The sequence below is a fragment of the Poecilia reticulata genome, chromosome 4 (genome assembly GCF_904066995.2).
Source record: "Poecilia reticulata chromosome 4, P_reticulata-male-v2, whole genome shotgun sequence".
NCBI classification, from domain to species: domain Eukaryota; kingdom Metazoa; phylum Chordata; class Actinopteri; order Cyprinodontiformes; family Poeciliidae; genus Poecilia; species Poecilia reticulata.
In genome coordinates this window covers 2810608-2827272 of record NC_088833.1, presented here as the reverse complement: position 1 = coordinate 2827272, position 16665 = coordinate 2810608, and the positions used below count along the sequence as shown (strand labels likewise).

The 16665-nt window shown below is 37.7% G+C and overlaps 2 protein-coding genes across 2 annotated transcripts; one reads left to right on the top strand and one right to left on the bottom strand.

Annotated features, from left to right (window-relative positions):
• Positions 1–499: 499 nt before the first annotated feature.
• smim7 (small integral membrane protein 7) lies at positions 500–4249 on the bottom strand. Its single transcript, XM_008406318.3, has 5 exons — positions 4132–4249; positions 3895–3936; positions 3746–3798; positions 3545–3635; positions 500–968 (listed from the first exon to the last, which is right to left on the bottom strand). Exons 1-5 carry the CDS (start codon positions 4155–4157, stop codon positions 953–955), a joined length of 228 nt encoding a protein of 75 aa, XP_008404540.1. The 5' UTR covers positions 4158–4249; the 3' UTR covers positions 500–952.
• Positions 4250–5474: 1225 nt separating this feature from the next.
• On the top strand, positions 5475–16337 carry tmem38a (transmembrane protein 38A). The gene is made up of 6 exons (XM_081605973.1): positions 5475–5871; positions 10630–10786; positions 11762–11946; positions 13128–13215; positions 14283–14400; positions 15262–16337. The coding sequence occupies exons 1-6, from the start codon at positions 5745–5747 to the stop codon at positions 15466–15468; spliced, it is 882 nt and encodes a 293-aa protein (XP_081462099.1). The 5' UTR covers positions 5475–5744; the 3' UTR covers positions 15469–16337.
• Positions 16338–16665: the final 328 nt, after the last annotated feature.

The following is a 16665-nucleotide window of genomic DNA, read 5'->3' as shown; positions in this document are numbered from 1 at the left end:
GGGGAGCCACTGAAACTGGTAACAACATTGGTGTCGGTCGTTTGTGCCGCTAAAATATTAATGATTCAAAAGCTCCATATTTACAGCAATCTGTCAAATTTGGTGTCAACTGTGCCTCAGAAATTTTAGCTGCAAAAACATTTAAACATTAATTTTAAGTGCCATCCCAGCTCAATGCTTTAAAATGGCTGCAAACAGACGTGCAATTATACAACTGTACATCTTTGAAAAGCATTAATAGAGCCTCCTGCACAACCAGCAAGAATGCAGCAAGTGGTTTCTGGAAGGTAAGTCAACAACAAAACACTGTATCTTCCAGCAGCCATTGTACAGCCTGTTTTCAGTTCTATTTTAAAAAAAGAAAAAAACTATTTTGCATGTGGTTAAAAAACATTTAACTCAAAGTTGGTTTAAACAAAGTTTAGGATATTATGTCTTTTTAGACCAAAGTGATCAATTGACTTTTTAAATCCATTTAAAGAGTCAAATAACATCTGAAAACAGTAGGAAGAGTTATTTTTATTAAGCATAAGGACCTTTACAATAGAGTGTATATACAGCATTTTTTTTCTTACAAGTCACATGAACTGATTTTAAAGAAAGATATTTAAATCTGATACTTTTCACAGAATATCTGATGAATAAAACTAGGAATGCGTCATGTCTGTGAAACGTAAACAAGTGAAGTTCCTAATAAAGGTGAGAATTTATTTTGCTCATTTTTAATCCGAAGTACACAGATGATGTTATAGCTGAAGCTAAAAAAATAAAATGCAACATCGTTTGAAATAAATATGATTCAGGTTATCCGATTGAGCCTGAAATACAGTGAACCTTTGGGGAATTTAAACATTATTGCGATTTTAAAAGGGTAAAAGTGTCCAGGCATGGAGAAGTTTGTAGCATCTGTCTGAAACGTTTCCATCCTGGATGTGCAATTCAGCCAAACTGATCACGATCCAAAGAGTCTGGAAACAAAAAACAAGATTTATAACAATAGCAGAATGTAAGTGGTGTAAATATGGAAAGACAAAACGATCATAACCCTCAGTCTAACAATGCAGAGCATCAGTTAGGACATGTTAACCTTTTATGATGAACCGAACCCATCAGATTCATATGCGCATTCACTGAACCCTTCTGTAGTGATAAATAAAATGATTTTTGTCACCCCATGATCACCAAGTCTTCTTAAAGGTAGAGTCTCTGAGAACAGTTCTTCAACATATACTCAGTGTTTTCAGCAAAGTTGATCTGACTGTCCAGGAACGACCCAAGGTATTTAAAATGTGCCACATTTTCAACAGGTTGGAGAGAAACTGGAACCACTTTAAGGTCTTTAGATCATTTAATTAGCTCTACATTCTTAAGAGAATGAAAAATTAATAATAAATAATAAATACTTTGCGGTATTCTGATTTAGTAATGTAATTATATTAGTTGTGTTACCACCCCCACGCCACTAGAGGCAGTAGCAACCCCGAAAAGATGTGACTAAGGAGCAGATTTAGAAGTTCACCGAAAGCTACAGAATTTGGTAAAAACTGTGAGTTTTGCTGAAGTAAATAAAGACACAAGTTCAAATCCATGCTGAGAGGAGCTCCTTCAATCAGGGCTCCTCCACAGCTCTGATTGGCTAAGCAATGTAACGTGATCCTCTGATTGGCTCAGCAATGTAACGTGATCCTCTGATTGGCTCAGCAATGTAACGTGATCCTCTGATTGGCTCAGCAATGTAACGTGATCCTCTGATTGGCTCAGCAATGTAACGTGATCCTCTGATTGGCTAAGCAATGTAACGTGATCCTCTGATTGGCTCAGCAATGTAACGTGATCCTCTGATTGGCTCAGCAATGTAACGTGATCCTCTGATTGGCTCAGCAATGTAACGTGATCCTCTGATTGGCTAAGCAATGTAACGTGATGCTCTGATTGGCTAAGCAATGTAACGTGATCCTCTGATTGGCTAAGCAATGTAACGTGATCCTCTGATTGGCTAAGCAATGTAACGTGATCCTCTGATTGGCTCAGCAATGTAACGTGATCCTCTGATTGGCTAAGCAATGTAACGTGATGCTCTGATTGGCTAAGCAATGTAACGTGATGCTCTGATTGGCTAAGCAATGTAACGTGATGCTCTGATTGGCTAAGCAATGTAACGTGATCCTCTGATTGGCTCAGCAATGTAACGTGATCCTCTGATTGGCTAAGCAATGTAACGTGATCCTCTGATTGGCTAAGCAATGTAACGTGATCCTCTGATTGGCTAAGCAATGTAACGTGATCCTCTGATTGGCTAAGCAATGTAACGTGATCCTCTGATTGGCTCAGCAATGTAACGTGATCCTCTGATTGGCTCAGCAATGTAACGTGATCCTCTGCAGCAAGTGATGACAAAGCGGGGCGTCATCACGACTTTACACAAGTGAGTCTTTACCTCCGCGGCAGAGGCTCCGCCGAACCCCTGGGGTTCGACTGAACCAGGTTAAGAACCACTGAGTTAGGACATGTTAACCCCTTGTTAAGCAATCTTGTGAAGTCACCTAGAACCAGCCAATGTGGTTGGCTGGTTCTAGCCAGCCAACCACATTGGCTGGCATTAAACATTAATTAATGTTTACCATTAATTAAATTATACTGAAAGCTCTTCGGTACCATTTCTTGGTTCGCTTTAAAGGAAACTATACCTAATTTGCATAAGCCTAATTTCAAATACATGTTTATTCAAATTACAGTTTGGAATCTGAATACAAGAAAAAAATGTTTTGTAAACATTTTTGCTGTCATACAATTGTGAATAAATTTTGGCAGTAAAAGACAAGCAGCCATTTAAAATGCACATCCTGACACAAAACAGGGACTTTTTAAATTTGTACAGAAAAATAAAGCAAACAACTCTTAGTTTTTATTTTGTGTCACTTTTAGAACAAGAGAGACGGCCTTCAGTTATAAAATTATAACAACGTTTTATTTAGAAGTGATTTAGCTCAAGTAAAATGAAAATGCTTAACTTTAAAGTGAATTTGTTTCTTTTTCTTGTTTACATCAAACCATCATTATAGTATCAGCGCCTCGCTAAGAAAATAATATCGACCCTTTTGTTGGGTAAATATCCTTTATTTTTTGGTTTTGCAGCAGTAAAAATGAACTCAGTAACATTAACCCATCCATCCATCTCCAGCCAACGTTTCGGGCGAGAAGAGGGGTCACCCTGGACAGGTCACCAGTCTGTTGTAGGGCAACACAGAGACACACAGGACACACAACCATGCACACACACACTCACACCTAGGGGCAATTTGGAGAGGCCAATTAACCTGACAGTCATGTTTTTGGACTGTGGGAGGAAACCGGAGTACCCGGAGAAAACCCACCATGCACAGGGAGAACATGGAGACTCCATGCAGAAAGACCGGGGCTGGGAATCGAACCCAGAACCTTCTTGCTGCAAGGCAACAGCTCTACCAACTGCGCCACTGTGCAGCCCGTAACATTAACCCGTCAGCTGTAAAGTCCAGAAACAAACACGCAGATATTTACTCACAGAATCATGCAAAACATCATGAAGACGTTCCAGAGAGCGATGAAGATCCGGAAGTACCGCAGGCTGAGGAGGAACTCTCTGATGTTGTCACCTGTTAGCAGGCAGCAGACGCAGAAATGTCCAGATTACATAAAACGATTCTTCAGTAAATAAACATTATTAGTAAAAACCTAAAGGTTCCTAACTTCCTCTTACGCAGACCTGTTGTTGGAGCTCCGGACTCATCTGCAAATCCATGGGACTCCTTCCTCTTTCTGAGAAAAACAAACAAACAAACCATCAGCTGCTAGCCTGAAGCTAACCGGCTGTTAAATTAGCTTTAACGTAGTTGAAGTGGTGGCAATACGAACAGCTTGAAATTCAGCACAGCTCCTGCATTGACCAGCAGCGTCCTAAAGAGAACAGAGAGGAATGTTGTTGTTAACCAGAAAGCTAATGCCAGCGTTAGCTGCTGCCTGGCAGTAACGTCTCACGACATTCATCGATGTTTTCCCGCTAAACCGGAAAACAGCAACACACTCAAAACAAGTTAATCGTTGGAAACTTTTCTGCTTTGTAAACCAAAAGTAAAAACATTTATAAATTACCCGAATATTAACAGATCCCCTAGCATTTTCTCCACATCACAGAAACACCTTACTTCCTGGTTTCTTGACGTACGCGGGAACGTAACCAATAAGATTTTAGAACGTCATTACGACGGGTAGTGGTTTTTTTGCCCTGGATTCAGATTGTAAGGCGCAGGTGTTTTACGATTCGCAAAAAGTTGCAAAAAACGGGAGGTATACCTCCAGTAATCTGAGTTGGATACGTTGAGTGTCATCTGTCGTCAGTGTAAAGACTGAAGCAGATGAAACAAAGCAAAAAACGTCAACTCATACCTTTAAGACATGCTGTAGGGACAAAATACAGGAGAATGGGCTGTGAATGACGTCACACTGCGTTAGATGGATTAATTTTCAGCATCTTAACTAGACTATTTTATCCTCAAGAAATTATGTTGTCAAGCTGAATCAAAACCCATTTTTAAATCATTATCTACATTATTTGAACGGTATAATAAAATAATGATTTATAATTTTTTTCTCTCACATTTTATAATCTTTTATTATGTGGTTTCTGTTTTCAGCTACAGATAAAATGCAAAAATTGTTACAATGCAAGGAAGATGCAAAATGTATACATATTTAAGCTTTTATTGTGCTTATATTTAATTATTAAAAGGTAATAATTATCAATAAATGACATTGAGGTGACAAATTGTAGTACTTTTGCATCTTGATATAACAGAACTGAAAAACTACAACTATATAAAATAACTGCTTAATAAAAAAGCAGAAATACACAAGTAAACAGAATAATAAGTAAAATAAGACATAAAATAGTATACTTTTAGCACAACACAATAAGTGCTAATTTTATTGAAATATTTTCACATTTAATTATTTAGTAGGAGCTGAAACATTATAATTAAACAAATTATCTAATTAATATATGTATTCCAAATTTTCTTTAAATTATGCGTTAAATTTACACTTTAATTTAGTCACTTTTCGGCCTCTGTAGAAACAAGAAATGTTTTGTCGCCCTCCAGTGGAGAGTAAATATTACTGCTATTTTCTTTTTCCTAAAAAAAATTAAAAAAATAAGCGACCAAAATGAATTAATTTGAAGATAATATCAAATGTAATGGATTAATTTTATTTACTGTTCCTGTGCCTTTGACTAGATTATCATCTTCCGGAATAACAAACACCGACGGTTTGGATTATTCTAGATCTATTAATGGCGGGTGACGCGATAATCATCTGATCCGGATTTAGGATTTTTTTTCCAGATTATTTTTTGCCCTACTGAATAAAACCTTCGTCCATATTAAGCTCGGCCACGTGTCTCTGTGTTTTGTTATGGGTTTAACCCTTTAAACGACCCAGTTTTCCGTCTTCCTGAAAACCTCCCGGTCACCTGGAGAGCGGAGCAGCTGCGGGATGGAGGCGCGTAAAGGAGGATGAGGATGCGGCGCAGAGCCTGTGGATGTTCCGGGTATTAATAGGAGCGCTTGAGTGTCGCAGGCGTTACTTTCGAGACTGGGGGGCTTGGTGGAGGCTCGGCGGGCTTCTCATCCAGACTGCGAGGTCGGAATTAAAAAAAAAATAACAACAAAAGACAAGGAAATAAAAGGGATTTTTCACTTGGCAACATGGAAAACGTACTCGCGGTTCTGAATTTGGGCGATTTCGCCCAGGCTTTTTCCAAAATGGGAATGTTTCCGGTGTTTGATGTCGCCTATTACATCGTTTCCATCCTCTACCTCAAGTACGAGCCAGGTGAGTGTTTTCACTTATTAATACACAACAACACGCAGAAATGTGTCTGAATGCTGCATTTCGGAGTAATTTAAATGAATTCACTCAGTTATTTTAGTACAGAGTCACATTGTAACCTTTCCTTTTAAAGCGTGACCTGTTACATAAACTGCAGCTGCAGCTGAACTCTGCAGACCGAGTTAAACCGGGTTGGTTTTCTCCACGATTCGGCTTATTTGAGCAAGAAAGTCTGCAGAAGGATGAAACCTGAGAGAAGAGAAGGCCTGTGCATGCCAGCAATAAATAGAAGAGCCTGAAATAGACGGAGTCAGCGCCTCTGAAGACCCCGTGTTGCACTTTTTCAGGCCTCAGAGTTTCCTCTCCACTAAATCGCAGTGAAAGTCCTGACATTGTCTGCTTTATTGTGGTTTACTGGAACATTTCATACTAATAGAAACATGCAGAGCAGTTGATTTTAGCCTCTGTTCAGAGCAGCTTACTCAGTTTGCATGATGCCTTATCATTTCGTCCTGTGGGGAAAGGTTTCCTCTGTGTTTCAGTTTCATTTTTTAAGGTAAATTTGAATTTTTACAAACCTTTTATAACACCAAATAATCAATAAAAGCTGCAAAATATTCTCTGTTCCTGTCACACTTATGTTTACATGAATGTCATCATGACAGTTAAAGCTGCTGCAGTATTTAACTTTTGTTGTTGTTTTTTTTAACATATTTGTTAAAACTGTCACCATGTTGTGACAGTAAAATATGAGACAGTCAATCTGTGAAAAGATACGTTTCTTCCACTTACTCCATGAGCTGCTATCGCCGTCTGAAGAAATGCACCAAAACCAACCAATCAGAGTCAGGAGGCGGGTCTTAGCGCTGTCAATTACCCCCGTCTACAAGCTGCTAAACGTGTTAACGGCAGAGAAAGACTTTACCGTCACAGGAAAACAGTTTATCGGCTATGCTAACTAGCTTTAGCATTCATGACAGGCTATAATAGCTGCAGTAGAAGAGAACAAGGAAATTGTGATCGACAGCGCTAAGACCCGCCTCCTGGCTCTGATTGGCTGTTTCTACCTTGCACTGGGAGCACTGGGAGAAGGCAGAGGAGCTACATCTCTCCACAGACTTTCTGTCTCATACCAAACAGGACATGGTGGCAGTTTCAGCAAATATATCTTAAACAAAACTAGAATTCAAACTCTCCTTAACAAGCCAGGAGGCATAAAATAATAAAGAAATTAATGTTGAAACTGAGGAGCAAAATCAAACAATTACAGACTTAAAACGTTTTTAGCTAGTTTACAGTTAGCACTACTGACAGTTGTCTTCCTGAAAGCTAAGCTATCTTTGGAGTTAGCTAGAGATGCTACATGTAGCCAGCTAACTGTAGCTCCAAAACAAAGCTACTCCAGTGAATTAATGCCCTTTCCTGTTTCATTAATTAATTTAAAATGAGTTAGCTAGCTACATGTAGGTTTCACTTTGACATATTATGAGGACAGAAATGCTGTAAAAAACACAAAACATGAGTAGATGTCGGTTTAAATGTCATTTAAATAGTTTTTATTTTATGCGGCTGTTTTCTGTCCAGAACCTGAGCTCATTTTCATACCGATAATTTGACAGTCAAATGCCAACCCAGCATGTGCGAGATCATGAATGAGTCTTTCAGGCTGAAGGAAGAGAAGACCGGGGTCAGAGGTCAGAGGTCAGGCCCAACAGTTGCGAGGAAGTCATGCTGGATGTATTTATAGGCAGGGCAGCATTTTCAAAGATCAGATTGCTCTCGCGCTGAGCACCAGTCGGACCATGACCCCCCCCACCCACCTGTTGCTGGAGATTTGCTCCTGCAGCTCAGCTTTAATGTCGGCGCTCCAACGAATCTATAATTATTATTCGTGCCGAAATTATAAAGTTATTCCACTTAAGATGTGGTTCCTCCTAGAGGTTCATGTTCATTCAGATTTAATTAAAATCATGGTGCAATTACCAATAAACATTTGTCTGTCTGATATTATTTTACAAAACAGCATTATTTGGTATACCAGGGGTGTCCAAAGTGTGGCTCGGGGGCCATTTGTGGCCCTCTGGAGGGTTTTGGGCGGCCCAGATGGTCTGCTAATCTGGTCTGTGGCAATAGATGGTTGAGGCAGATGGTCCCTTTTTCAACAACTTAAAAAAATATTGGGTACACAAAATATTTTCCCCTTTATTAACAAGATTTTTTACATCCTTATTAATTTTTTGGACCCACTTTTTCTCAAAAGCAAAACTTCATATAAGAAAACAATCAATCCAACAATGACATACAATCTTTTTCAACATAAATACAAATATTTTGTTCATTTTAATGACATTTCAATTGTTCAGTTTGTTATTGAGCAGCTAAAATAATAATAAAAAAGGTACCGAAAATGTGTTTGGAAAAAATGGTATTTAAAAAAATATAACATTTTTGTGGCCCCATTTGCTTTCAACTTAATGATTGGGATGAGCACAAATATAGCAAAATTTCTGTCAATTATTTATAATTACTATGACAAAATCAACAATTTTGACTGGAAAATAAACCACAAAAACAATCAGAAGACCCTGGAGGAGCTGATATGACAAGATGTTCAGCATTATCTAACTTCTAAACAGTTATTAATATTTTAGCAGTTAGTTAATGGATTTTACCAACACATAAAAACGTCATGTGACGTCACACTTTTGGGAACTTTGTAACTCCGTATATAACTGCCATGACTGTTGCTATGACAACAACAAAAAAAGTTCCAAGCTTAGCTCCAGCTCTCACCTTTCAGTAAATTACATTTCAGTAAAATCAATCGTGGATAATCGATTATTTATTGGGATGTAAATGAAAACATGTTGTACCATCAGATTGTAACTCTTTGTGATTTTACAAAGTAAAATTGAGAAATTCATTTATTATTAAGTTATAAACAATTGAAAATATTGCAATTAATCTGAACTGAAACTAAATTCAATGAAATGTAATAATAATCTGATCCTCAGGAAACAAAGACAGTTTTTACAGTGCAGCCAATAAACTACACCATTAAAAACAAGTTTTGTTTTTGTGTTAAATATGAATTTTACATGTTTTACCTTCTGTTGTCTTGTATAAATCAGCTGTTGTTTAGTTTTTAGATTCCACACCAGGAACCATTTTGGAAAAGATTTTTTCCATATGGTTGAAACCTTTTATTATTTATCTACGTGGTGCTGAAACAGCATCATTACAATAAAAACAAACGCAGGTAAAATAGAATATGACAAAAAAAATTCACTGCAACAAAAAATACTCTCCTTAAAACAAGTTAAAACATAAAAACAACGCGCCGTGTGTTAAATCTGGTGCTTTTTATTAATATTAATGAACTGTCGATTGAAAACAACCTACAATATTTTGCTGAAATATTACTTTTAAGTTCATCTTTTGTGTATAAAAAGATTTTGTGTTTCTGTAGTGTAAGATTTAAAAACTTTAAAGATCAGAAAAGTAAGAAAATAAATCATATTTACTTCTAACTTAAACATTTTTTCCTCTCTGCCTGAAGTTAAATCAGAAAAAACTTTTATTCTTTTAGCTCATTTAGAATTAAATAAATTATTTCTATTTTCTACAAACTAGGAAACTTGTTTTGTTAACTTTGTATACATATTTGTCGAGGGGGATAACTAACTAACCAACTAACGAACGAACTAACTAACTAACTAACTAACTAACTAACTAACTAACTAACTAACTAACTAACTAACTAACTAACTAACTAACTAACTAACTAACTAACTAACTAACTAACTAACCGTCTTTTAAACGGAGCAGCTTGTCTCTGAGGATAGTTTGAGTTCATTTTATTGTATTTTTTCCAAACATTCTCTTAGTTTTCAGCTTTAATTCTTTATTTTACTCTCAGCTGGAGGATATTTTATTCCAGGATCTTTCCTGCTTCATCAGGGTGTGACGTGAAACACGCGGCTGGGTGTCGACAGAGACTCGGCCCACAGGGACGTCAGGAAGCCGCTGATAACATGTTTATGCTCTTTTAGTAACAATATGGCCGTTGGATGCTGACAAGAACGTTTCACTGCAATTTAAAATAAAAAATTATTTGTAAACATCGGCTGTCTTTATTTTTTATGTGTGAAACCTGCAGAAAAAGGAACTAATTACTGAGTTATTAATATCTAATTATTAAGACTGAATGCCATATATATATATTTAATGAGTGGTTCTCAATGTGAGGGTCAGGATAACCTGAGAGGGCACAGGACACCGAATGTGTGGGTCAAAAATTATTTTTATTTTCATCATGATGTTTATGGAGGCCAAAATATAAAAACACCAAATGAATGACTAGACAGCTCAATATATTTAAAAAGTACATTTTCTATTTAATAACTGAATATACCTTTTAAATAATCAAATTAGGGTAAAAAATGTAATTAAAAAAATAGTTTTAAAAATGAATGTGATTATGTCACTTTGTGTTTGAAATAAAGAGTGAAATAATTACATATATTTTACGGAGGTCAAGAGGTCACCACTAGTTGAAAGGTTCAGGAACCTCTTGGGTTGAACTGGTTTGGACTGTGAGCATGTCATGTTGTCATGTTACCACTAGGAGTCGCCAAAGTAAAACCTTTTATATCCCTGCACTTTTCTCCCTCCGTTTATTTGCCGTCTTAGTTAAAATGAGTTTTTAAAACCCAGTTTCATATTTATCTCAGTGTTGTGAAGCATTGTTTTCCTCCTCAGGCTCGGTTGAGGTGTCTCGCAGGAGTCCTGTGGCCTCCTGGCTCTGCGCCATGCTGTACTGCTTCGGCAGCTACATCCTGGCAGACATCATGCTCGGGAGCAGCCCGCTCGACTATTTCCAGTACAACAGCCACATCCTGCTGGCCTCGGCCGTCTGGTGAGAGCACACTCATCATCTACAGATGATGGTTTATAAGATTTATCCATTAATATTCAGGTTTTTAAGGCTGCATTCACACCAACTGCTGTATTTGAACTCCGGACCGATTTCTCTAATTTGGACCAAAAAAGTGAATTCTAGTTCACGTAAAAACTCCAGTATCAGTTTGGTTGAAGTGAACTATGATGCAGTTTGAATGCATAATGTGAATGCAAGTGCTCCAAAAGCAGGAAGTGGACTACAGCGCAGGGCATTCTGGGTAAATGTAATCAAAACATATATGCTAAACTAGCGCTAGCGGAGAAATGGCTCCTGGACAAAAGAGAAATGCTACACCTAAAATCTGATGCCACTACATTTTGTTTACATTGAAGAAGGAAGTTATCCTCAGTGTCTTCAGCGCAGGGCATTCTGGGTAAAAACAACCAAACAAATATGCTAATCTAGCGCTGCTGGAGAAATGACGTGTTCTTTTACCACAGACAAAAGAAAAATCCTACAACCACTAAAATTGTTTTTGTTTCCATTTCAAGAAGAAAGTAGCGCTCAGTGTCTTATTCTGAGGTTTTCATGTCGTTTCCTTCAGTGGTTCTTGTCGCAGCGCCCCCACAGGCAAGGAGGGGAACAGGTTTTTCAAAGAGTTCAGATTGTTAATAGAACAAAATCTTAATTTCTGGTGTAAATATCTTGATACACTTGAAATAAAACAAAACTAAATTGTAAGCAACTTTTCAGCAAGATAGAGAATCTTGTTTTAAGTCAATAATTCCTTAATATTGATGAAAAAGTTCTAATTCCACTGGCAGATTGTGTCACTTTAACGTGAAATGTCTCGTTAGCTCCGCAGGTTCTTGTCACTTAGTTTTATCTTATTTAAAGTGAACCAAGATATTCGCACCAGAAACTCGACCAGAACTCCTTGGTGGTATTTGGTTTTTCAGTTGGTGACTCTCCTCTGTTACACCTGAACAGGTACCTCATCTTTTACTGCCCCCTGAACCTCTTCTATAAGTGTGTGGCCTTCCTGCCGGTCAAGCTGGTGCTGGTGGCTCTGAAGGAGGTCGTCCGCACCCGTAAGATCGCCGCCGGCGTCCACCACGCCCACCACGCCTACCATCACGGCTACTTCATCATGGTGGTCGTTGGATACGTCAAAGGTCAGTCAGAGGCAATTTAGCAGATCATACTGTGTTTAAATTGCATTTTCAGAGTTTAGCACCTCTTTAGATCCAGATTAAAACAGGATTAGTTCATAGTTTACGGTTTAAATATTTTTGAACTGAAGTCTAAAAATGAACAATCACTTGTACATTTTTAATGGATGCGAGTAAAATGCTTGAATTTCAATTAGGAAAGTGTTTAATTTATTCCTCCTTTTAAGCCTAAAAGCCAAAATTTAAAACGTTATTTACTGCTGAAACATGCCAGATTTAAAGTACCTTTTGAAAATAAAATTTTTCACATTTCTGTGTTAAAAACTATTAATTTTTATTGCTCTGATGTAATATTTTTGAAATTACATATTTTCATTTGCTATATGTGGAAATTCATCATAATCAACAGGAAAAATCCTTATAAACGTCAGATTGTGTGATGTAGAGTTTCACTACAGTTAGCTTCAGTAACGGCTCCAAATCTGAAGCATGATGCCACAAATCTGAAGCATGACGTCACAAATCTGAAGCATGACGTCACAAATCTGAAGCATGATGTCACAAATCAGAAGCATGACATCACAAATCAGAAGCATGACGTCACAAATCTGAACCATGACGTCACAAATCTGAACCATGACGTCACAAATCTGAAGCATGATGTCACAAATCTGAAGCATGACATCACAAATGTGAAGCATGACATCACAAATCTGACGTATGATGTCACAAACCTGAAGCATGACGTCACAAATCTGAATCATGATATCACAAATCTGAAGCATGACGTCACAAATCTGACACATGACGTCACAAGTCTGAATCATGACGTCACAAACCAGAAGCATGATGTCACAGTTCTTCACTTTCCTGACTAAATTCACCATTTCCACATATTTTCCAGTTGGTTTTATATGAAAGCAGAAAAACTACAAATTTTAAAATGTGATTGATTAAGAGTGTAGTAATAAAAGTAAATGTTTATAGTTTTTATCTGTGGCCTGTTTGTTTTATTGTGATTTTTGCCGTCCATGCTCGTCGGTCCTCTTTCTTGTCGACAACTAGTGTTAAGTATTTATTTCATCTGCTCTCGTCTCTGCTGTCCAGGCTGATGATAAAGAGGACAAAACAGACCTTTTTCTCTCTTGTCCTCATTTTTTTTTCGTGCTATTTTATCCCTTCAGGGTCTGGAGTGGCTCTTATTTCCAATTTTGAGCAGCTGCTGCGCGGCGTGTGGAGGCCCGAGACTAATGAGATCCTCAACATGTCATTGTAAGTGAGAGAGTGGAAACTTCTACTGCCTCTTTAGTTTTAAATGGCGTATAAATATGGCTTTCATTCACTTCAAACTGCGCTTTAAAAATGCAATAAGCATTTCTAAATTAGTTTTGTTTCATATTTGAGTCTCATCCACTTCTTTAAAAAAAAACTACCCAACTGTTTCTGTAGCAATAACTTCATGATTTCTGGTGTCTGGAAATTGTTTCAAAAATAGAAGGGCACTGCGCCGTTACCTAGCAACCCCGTTGCCTAGCAACCTAAGCGGAACTCCAGAATGATTGGTCAGCTGGTTTACAGCTGACCAATCATAAGTCAGCTTCATGACTTACTATCCAGAAAATGAGGTTATTATAGTTCACTAAAACCAGCGAAATATTGATAACTGATATTGAGAAGACGTTTTCGTAAACTGAAATAAAAATGATAATAATAATAAATAAAGCTAAACTAAAACATACTGGAATTATAAATAACATTATTCATTGAATGAATCGGTTTATTAGCTTCTCGAACTGATGTGAAATTTTAAGAGTTACGTCAAATTATGGCACTCCATAATCCTCCTGGCAGCGCTTATGCTGGTCCGCAAAATGGCCGCTGGGAGAAAACACCAGAGCCAGTTAGTTGCTCGACTGAATACTTTTTATTTTGGAAATGTATGTCTTCTGTTGAGTATTCATTACCCCATCACTTTATACATAATCACAATACTTCTGAACCTAAAACGAAACCAAAGTCTGAAAAACTTAAACTACCACTATAACTAATAAAAACTAAATATTTAACTAATAACTTCTATAAAATAGCAAACACTAAACTAACTCAATTAGGAAAAGAAAAATTCAAAATGAAATAAAAATAAACAATAATGGAAAACGGAAAACTATTAAAACCCTGCCAGAAACCAGTTGCTGCATCCTTGTTGGTTGTGCAGGAGGCTCCACTTCTGCTTTTCAAATTTGTACGGTTGTATGATTGTTCAAGGAAGAAGAATAATTCACCTTTAAATCTTTGTAGGTTGATGAAACATTTTCTCAGCTTTTCTTTGCTCTCGGCAGCCCGACTAAGGCCAGCTTGTACGGAGCGATTCTGTTCACCCTGCAAGAGTCTCACTGGCTGCCAGTGTCCAAGAGCGTCCTCATCCTCGTCTTCACCCTCTTCATGGCCACGGCGAAGGTAAAACCCTCACCGGAAACCAGGACATCATATTACGTACGGTCAGAGGCGAGTAGAGTAGCCAAAGATTATTCTCCAGTAAGAGTAGCACTACTTCAACATACTTTTACTAAAGTAAAAGTAAAAAGTAGCCATACAAGACAAAAAACACAAACACATCAACTAAACACAAGTCAAAACTGCAATCATCCAGTCAGGGATGTCTCAGGAATCCACCTCTTCCATTTTGTTTAGTGAATTGTTGAAATAGTTTGCACTTCAGGGTTACCGTACAGAGGCAGGCAGAGTAGCCAAACATTATCCTCAATCAGACTAGCACTACTTCAACTTATTTTTACTAAATTAAAGTAAAAAGTAGCCATAAAAGAAATCACTCAATAAGAGGAAAAACATATTTGGTAAAAAGTCTATTGAAGTATTGAGTAACTGATCAAATAATCAATCATTTAATATTTAAAAATTACATCATCAGACGGACCAAAATGTAAAGTTAAGTGGAAATATTTGTATTTTATGGACCAAAATGACAATAATTCATACAAGTAACCAAAATCAGGCAAAAGAAAATGTTTCCGAATCAGTTTCTATAATAAAAACCTAATTCAACGTTAACAGAAACTGCAGGTGTGAATCTGTCAGGTGAGTTTCTGGTTAAAACGTGTTTGTTTTTCATTCAGTGGGAAGAAAATCCAGAATTTTACTCAAGTGAAGAAATACATCATAATAAAATTACTGAAGTAAAAGTAAAAAGTTGCTACCCAACTTGATTAGCTTAACGGTCCATAACCGGCATAGCAGGTGAACAGATTGACTCCAACCTGAAGCGAGTTCAGATGAAGCTGAAGGTGTTTGGTCCTGCAGGTGGTGATGACGGCCCGCCACTCTCACGGCTCCCCCTTCAGCCTCGTCGAGTCCTGGACGTGCCACCTGCTGTTCGGCTCTCCTCTGGGCGGCGGCGAGGAGGACAACCATCATCCTCCCGCCGGCGCCGCTCCGTCTTCACCGCTCAAAAGCAAAGAGGAGCTGAGCGAAGGCGCTCGCAAGAGGAAGGCCAAGAAAGCCGAGTAAGACGTGGCTCTGGTGAAACTGCATCGGACTTGATGGCGCCAGACTTCCCCTTCCTTCCTTCCACAAGGACAGGAGCAGGTTGATCTCTGCCCGGACGAGACCCTTTTTATTGGAGCAACATGGTGCTTTTTGCATTTTACAAAGCTGGAGGACTGTAAACACCAAGGCAAACGTTTCACACAGCAGCCAAACCTGGACATCCGAAACCCGATCAATTACGAGTCTGGGAGAATCTGCATCTCCGCCCGGCGCTGCTTGGTGACCCGCGCGGCTCAGGAGCCGCGTGGCAACAGGCCACGGCGCCGCATCCATACTTTTATCCTTACAACTGTATGGAGCTAAATTTGGGCCATAAAGTTTGTACAAAAGAATAACAAAACTAACTGAAAAAGGGCTTGAAACGAAAAAAATATTTAACGGAAAAATAATTTGAAACTGAAAAAATGAAACAAAAAGATATGAAACCAAAATAAAATATTTAAACTGAAAGAAAAAAAGACTTCAAACTGAAAAAAACGAAACTCAAAAACATTCAATCTGAAAAATAGTTTTGAACATTTTCTTCAATTTGAAATCTTTTTTTCTATTTATTTTTCAATTTCAAATAGTTTCTCATTTTCATTTATCTTCAGTTTCAAACTTTTTTTTAGTTTCAAACTAATTTCAGTTTCAATTATTTTTCTTTTGAACAAACTTCACGGCCCCATTTTAGCTCCATAGAATTGGTCAACTTTGTTATTCAGAAAGAAACAAAAAAGAACAAATTTATTCAACTCTACATCAGAAATTAAAGGTGTTACAGAAGTTAACATTCTTCCTGTTTTCTGAGATGAAACCAAATTTCTATGAATAAATGAAATCAAGAGAAATATTGTGTTATGGTGATTTTTTGTACCCGACTTCAACCAAACCGAGGCCGAGGTTTGTAGGCGGACCAGAGTTCACTTTAGAGTTCGATTAGCGTTCACACCTCCCAAAACAAACCGGACTTTCTGCACAAACGGACTGGAGTTGGATTAAAGTGGACTAAACAAGATTTCTCTTTTTTCTTTAGCTAAAGAGAAAACAGAAATCCTCCAGCTGCTAAAATCTGACGCCGCTCAATTTTTGTTTACATTTTGTAAAGAAGAAAGTTGCGCTCAGCGTCTTCAGAGGTTTTTGTGTCGTTTCCTTCAGTAGGCTGCAGCGCCCCCACAG